General features: G+C 41.0%; 1 protein-coding gene across 4 annotated transcripts in view; it reads left to right on the forward strand.

Annotated features, from left to right (window-relative positions):
* The window catches only part of LOC122927880 (pendrin-like), a 117,463-nt gene extending 108,745 nt beyond the window's left edge, over positions 1–8,718 (forward strand). For 3 of the 4 annotated variants that reach the window (XM_044280190.1, XM_044280189.1, XM_044280192.1), the window contains exons 20-21: positions 452–544; positions 6,617–8,718. In XM_044280190.1, the coding sequence (XP_044136125.1) occupies positions 452–544; positions 6,617–6,676 (153 nt within the window). In that variant the 3' untranslated portion in view covers positions 6,677–8,718. The remainder of the gene's footprint in view (positions 1–451; positions 545–6,616) is intronic. The other variant, XM_044280191.1, reaches the window with a different exon arrangement.
* The last annotated feature ends 624 nt before the right edge of the window (positions 8,719–9,342 follow it).

The raw sequence follows: 9,342 nt of genomic DNA on the forward strand, positions 1-9,342 counted from the left end.
TACTCTTGCTCCTTATCTCTGACCTTATAAACACTCACCATAGCTCAATTCTTATCTTACTGATAAGAATGTGGCTGAAATAAGTGATTATGACCTTTTAGTAATTTTGAGATCAGGTTTATTAGGTGACCAGCACAAAGTGAAAGTAGGATTCACACAGCTAGACAAACATCTAACCTTTTGTGACAGAATGGCTGACTATTTCTAATAAAGACCAATTGAAAAAAAGATTTTTAGCCCAAAATGAGTCAAATGCAATCATAACAAAATACCCCGAAGGTGTACATAGCCTTTAAATACATTATATATTATTAATCATTTGCATAGCTTTACTATACAATTTTCTTGTGGAGAAGTGTGCCATTTTTTAGCACTGTACAGTGGTTGTATGTGTAGATTTTTCTGTTACATTTACTAAAACAAGTTTAAAAATTCCTTTTTTCTTCTGAAGATATCACATTTGCAAGAGTCTAGCCAGCTAGTGGAAATGAAAGATTTCAAGGAACTGAGACCTACACGATATCTGCAAAGTCAGCAGGAAGAGGTGAGATGACAATGTTTCTGCATATTTTACAACAGAAGCTAATTGAATCGAATCAAAGGTTAACCATAATTTTGTTAAAGGGATTGTAGTTTGTTTAATAAAAAACTCACCTTCAGGAGGCATCTCCAATGCAGCGCTACTGCTCTTTCCTCACCGTCATTTTGCTGTGATGTAATTATTTGGCTGCAACAGTGATTTGTCATATACTGCTGCAGCCAAACATTAAAGGGGTATTCCCATCACAATGATCACTCTTAAATCTGTTACTGATTTGACAGTGATCATTTTCCTAAATACATTTTATTACCCAATTCCCACCCTTTTTGAGAAAATAAGTCCCCTCTTACCTGATTGTTGTCTTTCGTCTCCCCTGGTTACGGCCACCTCTCCTGTTGAATCCGGCCGGGCCGCGCTTGCGCAGAAGCTTGAAGATTCTCTCCCGGCTGGGCCACACAAAGTCCTTAACGCGCACGCCGCCGTGCATGCGCCATGATGACTTCTTCCTGGCCAGTATAGTACAGAGCTGCGAAAGTGCACGCCGGCTCTGTACTATACAGGCCAGGAATAAGTCACCATGGCGCATGCACGGCGGCGTGCACGTTCAGGACATTGCGCGGCCCGGCCGGGAGAAGACGTCAATCAAGACCAGCCGAATCGTCGCGCTGGACGAAGGTAAGTATGAAAAGTGAAGATGGGAATACCCCTTTAACCACAGTAGTGTACAGCATGAGGCCGCTGAGCCCAATAATTGGCGGGGTATATATTATGTGTGCAGCCTGAAGTAGACTACAAAGAGTCATCACTGTATTGGAGGGGCCTCTGGAAGCTTAAGCTTTAGTTATAATTTTAACTACATCCCTGTAATTTGTCAAAAAAACTGCAACTCAGAACAATCCCTTTAACAAAACTGCTTATACCAAAACATTCCTTGAAGAACTTCCTAAAAAATGTAATAAAAAAAATTACAATGTAGTATTACGATTACAGTGATACCAAATGCATAGTTTTTTTTACGTTTTACTACTTTTTTATTTTTCTTTCTATGGAGTTGTGTGGGGGCTTGATTTTTGTGGGACAACTTGTATTTTTCATTGGTATCATTTTGAAGTGAATGACACTTTTTGATCGCTGTTATTAAGTTGTTTTTTGTGGCAACTAAGAATAAATTAGCAATTTTGTCTTTTTTTTTTTTTTTTTTTTACAGCTTTTACCGTAGGGGATAACTTACGTGATATTTATGTAGTCTGGGTTTTACGGACACGGCAATACCAAACATATTTTTTTTTTTGAATTTTTTTATTTAATAATTTTTTTTTATTTTTTTTACCACTTAATAGTCCCACAAGAGGACTATAACAGACAGTATTTTGATTGCTTTTAAAATGCAATGCACTATCCCTATAGTGCATTGCATTTTAATGGCAATGCTGTTCTGACATTGACCAGCAGGCTGTGCCAGAGATGCTCAGCCTGCTGGAAATTACTCAAGGCTGGTCTGGGGCCTACATGATACCCCAGCCTACATTAACACACATCGGTACCCCGCGATCGCACTTGCGGGGTGCCGATGGGAGACAGAGGGAATCCGCCCCCTCTGTCAGCACTTTACATGCGGTGGGTGCCATTGCCCATGGCATGTAAAGTGTTAAACAGCTTGGATCAGCACTCCTTGCGTTCCGGGATGTTATAGCAAGGCCGCTGCTCTCATATGAGAGCCGGGCCCCCACTCCCCGCTGCATGGGGGATCCATGCAGCGCTTAGACTGGGCCACCGTAAAAAAGCAGTGGCCCAGCCTAAGGCCCCTTAGTGACCGCCGTAAAAACACGTGTGGGTGGTCACTAAGGGATTAAACTAGAAAATAGGATGTAAAAAGTCTGCATAGCAAAGCTGTAACTGAGCATTGCTAAGGAGAATCTTTCCTCTGTCTTCTGATCGCTGAATACATCTGTGTGTAACATGCAGAGGCTTCCAGCCTTCCTCTTATCACTACCCCAGTCCCTGACTATGTACAGTACATGTATGCTAACTACCACTGCCCATCACCTTGCCTATATGACTTGTTACACAAAGGCATCTGCAGCGCCCAGTAGAATGTTGAAGACTGAAGACAAAATAAGAGCTTTGCTAAGAAGACTGTTCACATCCTGTTTTCTAGTACAAAGAAACATCTTTGCCTAATAAAGTATATTACAAAAATGTTTAACATCCCTGTCCATATACTATATTAAAAATAAACTAAAATGACAGGTACACTTTAGCACAGAATATATGAGCTAATGCTATACTAACTATATACAAACCGGATTCCCAAAAAGTTGGGACACTATACAAATCGTGAATAAAAACTGAATGCAATGATGTGGAGGTGCCAACTTCTAATATTTTATTCAGAATAGAACATAAATCACGGAACAAAAGTTTAAACTGAGAAAATGTACCATTTTAAGGGGAAAATATGTTGAATCAGAATTTCATGGTGTCAACAAATCCCCAAAAAGTTGGGACAAGGCCATTTTCACCACTGTGTGGCATCTCCCCTTCTTCTTACAACACTCAACAGACGTCTGGGGACCGAGGAGACCAGTTTCTCAAGTTTAGAAATAGGAATGCTCTCCCATTCTTGTCTAATACAGGCCTCTAACTGTTCAATCGTCTTGGGCCTTCTTTGTTGCACCTTCCTCTTTATGATGCGCCAAATGTTCTCTATAGGTGAAAGATCTGGACTGCAGACTTGCCATTTCAGTACCCGGATCCTTCTCCTACGCAGCCATGATGTTGTGATTGATGCAGAATGTGGTCTGGCATTATCTTGTTGAAAAATGCAGGGTCTTCCCTGAAAGAGATGACGTCTGGATGGGAGCATATGTTGTTCTAGAACCTGAATATATTTTTCTGCATTGATGGTGCCTTTCCAGACATGCAAGCTGCCCATGCCACACGCACTCATGCAACCCCATACCATCAGAGATGTAGGCTTCTGAACTGAGCGTTGATAACAACTTGGGTTGTCCTTGTCCTCTTTGGTCCGGATGACATGGCATCCCAGATTTCCAAAAAGAACTTCGAATTGTGACTCGTCTGACCACAGAACAGTCTTCCATTTTGCCACACTCCATTTTAAATGATCCCTGGCCCAGTGAAACCGCCTGAGCTTATGGATCTTGCTTAGAAATGGCTTCTTCTTTGCACTGTAGAGTTTCAGCTGGCAATGGCGGATGGCACGGTGGATTGTGTTCACTGACAATGTGTCACAGCCACTATCTCTGGCTGTGACCTTCTGTCCTTGCTCGTTCGGTGCTCCTCGCTGAAGTTTCGTTTCTGTGTTATTTGTGGTTCTGTATGGGTTAACTCCCCTGTGTTCCTATTAGGAGTTAATCCTCTCTGTCTGCTCCATGGGTGTGGCCTCTCTGCTGCACCCATGGAACCTGTATATAAGGCTGAGTTTTCCTCAGTTCTGGGTCAGCTCTCCTGGTGTTTGTTGTCTTGTCCTGCTCCTTGTTTGTACCCACTCTCCCATGCTGCTGACCCATGGGATATGTGTCTGTCTGTGCTCTGTGGGTTTCCCTACTTGTTCATTGATGTCCTCTTTCCTGAGTTTCTGTATCTGTTCTGCCAGTTTTGTTTGTTACCTTGTGTGTATTCATATCTCTGTTCAGCAAGCCAAGCCCTTGCTGCACCTTTCTTTGCAGCAGAGTGCCATGGGTAAGGCCATGCAGTTTACCACTGGTGGAGCAAGTCCTTCTCTGCTCATTGTCACTCCTGTTTCCTTGCTATGAACTCCTGCTTCTGTTTTTAGTTGCTATTTGTATTTGCCTGTTTATGTTTGCCTATGTACCGTCGGTACCTTATGGTACCTGTTGTCCGTTTGCTCCTGTTGTCACTGTCTAGTTCACGCTCCAGAGTGGACCCTGGCAACTCCCTGCGGCAAAGTCTGACCCTACCATCTGGGGCCCTAGTGAATACCAGGTGTTGCTTAGTCATGCCCCTCTGGAGTATTACTAGACAGTGGCGCAGTGGGGGTTTCCTCCCACTGTGCTGACGGTACATAGAGCTTATGTTTTGTCTGTGCTGCCTTCCCTGGTTTTTGTTTTGTGCAATAAACTCTTGTGTGTCTGTACCTGATTTCCGTTTGTTTATTGCTTGCCGACGTGGTGGTCTCTCCTGGGACCTCCAACTCGTGACACAATGGTTTCTGGAAGTATTCCTGAGCCCATTCTGTGATTTCCTTTACAGTAGCATTCCTGTTTGTGGTGCAGTGTCGTTTAAGGGCCCGGAGATCACGGGCATCCAGTATGGTTTTACGGCCTTGACCCTTACGCACAGAGATTGTTCCAGATTCTCTGAATCTTCGGATGATGTTATGCACAGTTGATGATGATAGATGCAAAGTCTCTGCAATTTTTCGCTGGGTAACACCTTTCTGATATTGCTCCACTATCTTTCTGTGCAACATTGTGGGAATTGGTGATCCTCTACCCATCTTGGGTTCTGAGAGACACTGCCACTCTGAGAAGCTCTTTTTATACCCAATCATGTTGCCAATTGACCTAATTAGTGTTAATTGGTCTTCCAGTTCTTCGTTATGCTTTTTAAATTTACTTTTTCCAGCCTCTTATTGCTACTTGTCCCAACTTTTTGGGGATTTGTTGACACCGTGAAAATTTGAATCAACGTATTTTTCCTTTAAAATGATACATTTACTCGGATTAAACGTTTGATCTGTCATCTACATTCTATTACAAATAAAATATTGACATTTGCCATCTCCACATCATTGCATTCAGTTTTTATTCACAATTTGTTTAGTGTCCCAACTTTTGGGGAATCCGGTTTGTAAATAAATGTGAGGTTCTTAGCAAATATTAGCAATATATTTTGCTCAAAATAATTTGTGGATATCCACCATAAAGAGCACTGTTGCATTGTTTGAATTTGTATTTTCAGTTATTGCAACGTGCACCTAACTTTGTTTTTTGTATGTAAAATGAGTATTTGGAGGAATGGCTGACTCCATTTTGGCCGTGCATTCCTAACTAATCCATCTTTCCCACAGGTTGATTTTAAATTTTGATGTGTAAAGTTGAAGCCTACTCTTCCTGTACTTATTGGCGGATAGATGGCTCCAGCAAACGTAGCATACAGAGTGGGTTCAGTATCTATGAGGAGCCTGCCTTTCCTAAATTTATTGGAGGCAGTTTGACACCAAAAGTTGTAGCATTTAGCATAGGTTAATTTATTGGAGGCTGTGTGGCACCAAAAGAAGTAGTATTCGGCCTAGGTTCCTATCCAAAAGAGGTCACCTTGTTGTGGTAGATGGGCACAAATGATTTTGATCAAAATATATTTGCTAATAACCTATCTAGTGAGTATAGCATCAGTTCTTACATTCTGTGCTGCATTGTATTTTACTTTGTATTCTCAACCATGGTGACAGGCACCTGCACATTAGGATGTGCTGACTAACTTAGTTTTTTGTCTTTGCAGTATTAATTAAAGTGACCATAAATAATTTGTAGTGATATGTGTTAAAGAGGTTTTCTGGGACATTTCCAGAATATTATTATTGATTGGCAGGGGCTCAACCTCTGGGATATGCTCAAATCAGCACAATAAAGAGGCCCCGGCAATATGAGGAAGATTTACCAAATATGGTGCAAAGGAAAAATTAGTTGCGCATAGAAACCAATCATATTGATCCTTTCAATTTCCAAAGAAGTGCTGAAAAATGAAAGGTGGAATCTGATTGGTTGCTATGGGCAACTGAGCCAGTTTTCCTCTACACCACTTTTGATAAATCCCCCCTAAGTCTTCTTGTATACATAGACACAGTGCTAGTGCCTGGTACTGAAGCACAGTCTGTGGCTTTATTCATTGCCCCGATTGGCAGGTGTCTTTTGTGTAAGACCCCCACCAATCCAACCTTGATATTTGAAGTCCCAGAGAATTCCTTTATGTTTGGCTGCATTTTAATGGGAGCACTTATTGGTTTCCATTTTTATTTTATCACATGCAGTGAACCTACCACTAGTTTATATGCAAAACCTACAGTATCTGATATTCTTCTTCTTACAGTACAGAAATATGATGATACTAAAGACTGCAAACTCTCCAACCCATACCGGAACCCAGTGAGCTAATGGTGACTTTCACACTCACCGAGGACCAATGTGAACTGAAATCACTAGAACTATAAAGATATTTCATAGAGGACTTCTCACAAATCTGAAAGTGAGCTCCAGTTATGAATAATCAAGGATGAGAACGTGAAGTTAACTTCAGATGGACTTACTGCAATTCCATAATATTTCTGGTTGTTTTGTTTCATCCTATCTAGAAATTAGCTTTTGCTAACTTTATTTTCACTGGGGGATTTTTGCCACCCTGGATCCTTATCCTAAAGCACTGACATTTCAGTTTTCCATTATTTAGAATTTTATACCTCTCCAGCAGAAATAATGTTTTCTTTACTGCCAGCAAACCACTCCACCCTGCTAATGCACGGTAAAAGAAACTCGACGAATATTCAAAAACAGTACAGGAGACTAGCTGCCACCTGAAAGGCTAAAAGTGCTGGTGGCTCAAGTCTCAACCATGCTGCTCTCCACAAGAATGTGAAATTCCAGAGTGGTCACCTAGTGCAGGATCTATTGCTAGACAGTAGACCTGATAAAATCAACACATGCACTCATTATTTATTAGGGAGTCTGAATAATTACAGTATAATGGAGGGGGCTTCAGTTTTCACTTGCATTTGCCACCAGATATAATTCACTAAATAAAATGTAAAGTTTTAATTAATCTATAACATATTTTTTCAATATTTTCAGCATCCAGGACTAAAAACTAAAAACACAGTAGGAGAAGCTGAGCAGATTGATATATAGTTTTCCTGCTCATTGTGGGCTTTGAAATTAAGGAGGCGGTCCTGTCAGTGACTGACAGCATTCCCTGGAGGACTGAGTGTACAGAGATAGTCATCAATCATTGATAGGCCCTCCTCCTTGATTTAAGGTTCCTTTTAATATGGGTGAAATACTGTATATAACCCAAGGCTGCACAATTTTTTTGCTTTACTGCATACTTATACCAGCAGATCCTGCAGCAAACACTGTAATTTACATAGTTAAAACTAAGTCCAATAATAAATGATATGGTGGCACTGTTTTGTCATTAGAGTAGTATTTTACTTATTGATTTTAAGGGGAATTAGCAGAAGTTGCCTATTGATTATCTATCCTTAGGACAGGTCATTAATACCTGATTGGTCCAACTCTGTTTGAAGAGGCCACGGTGCTCCAGTGACTGTTGCGGCCTCTCCCTAGGCCAGTGAAGTGACGTTCATTGGTAACTGGCCTATTTGCAGCTCAGTTCCTTTTTAAGTGAATGAGTTTGGGCTGCAATACCAAGCACAGCCACTATACAATGTACAGCGCTGTGCTTGGTATGCTATAAGGACACTATAGTGCTCACCAGAGCAATGTGGCCTCCTCAAACAGCTGATTGGTGGGGGTAAGGGTGTTGGACACCCACAGACCATCAATATTGAACTTCTGAAAAACCCTTTTAATGTTAGATTTATGTTCATTGAATCGTATTATATGTATTATGCAATAAATTGTCAAGTAAACACTTAGGGGGCAATTTATCAAAACCAGCACTTTCAGCGCTGGTCTTGATATCCCCTGTGCTGCCGGAGGATGCCTCTAATTTATGACGAGGTGTACGCCTCATCATAAATTAGGTGCATCTTCTGCAGTCCATGCGACTAAACAGAAATCTGTGACAGCTCAGCACTTCCGTAGATTTCTGGCTTCATTTGCACCAGAAAACTAATTAAGATAAATTTTCTAGGGTGGCTGACCATGCCCCCTTCCTGCCCTTACCACTCCCCCTTTCGGAGAGATCCAACAATTTTTTTAAAGTTGCAGTTTGCAATTTTTTAACGCCACTTTTCAGGCACAATGGGAGACGATAAATCTCCCCTGTAATGTGTAGTATTAAGGTAGAGAATGATTAGGCTAATATGCAAGAATATGCTGTTTATAAGCATGTTCTGTTAGGAGTAGCATTATGTACATGTCATAATATGTACAGGTGCAGATCTCAATAAATGACAATATCATCGAAAAGTTACCATATTTTTCGCCACATAAGACGCACCCCACCCCCTCCCCTCAAAAAAAAAAAGTTGGTGAATAATGTCCCTGCGTCTTATGGGGTGAATACTAATGAGCGCTTCCAGGCCCTTCTGACGTTGTCTTTGGGTCATAAGTATCTTGACACAAGGACTGCAGCAGTTGTAGCCCATGTCCTGGATACATGTCTGTGTAGTGACTCTTGAAGTGCTGACTCCAGCAGCAGTCCACTCCTTGTGCCTCTCCCCGAAATTCTCGAATGGCCTTTTCTTGAGAATCCACCTACCTTACTATTAATAAATTTGGATATAGCACTTTCACTCTTGTGGAGGGTATCAATGGCTGTCTTCTGGACAACTATCAAATCAACAGTCTTTCCCATGATTGTGTAGCCTACTGAACCAGACCGAGGGACCATTTAAAGGCTTAGAAAACTTCTCCAGGTGTTTTGTATTGATTGGCTGATTAGAGTGTGACACCATAAGGCTACAATATGGAACTTTTTCACAATATTTAAATTTTCTGAGATACTGACTTTTGGGTTTTCATTAGTTGTAAACCATAATCATCAACATTAAAAGAAATAAATACTTGAAATAGATCACTCTGTGTGTAATGAATCTATATATGAGTTTCACTTCTTAATTAAATTACTGAAATAAA

Source organism: Bufo gargarizans, chromosome 2 (genome assembly GCF_014858855.1).
Source record: "Bufo gargarizans isolate SCDJY-AF-19 chromosome 2, ASM1485885v1, whole genome shotgun sequence".
Taxonomy (NCBI): Eukaryota; Metazoa; Chordata; class Amphibia; order Anura; family Bufonidae; genus Bufo; species Bufo gargarizans.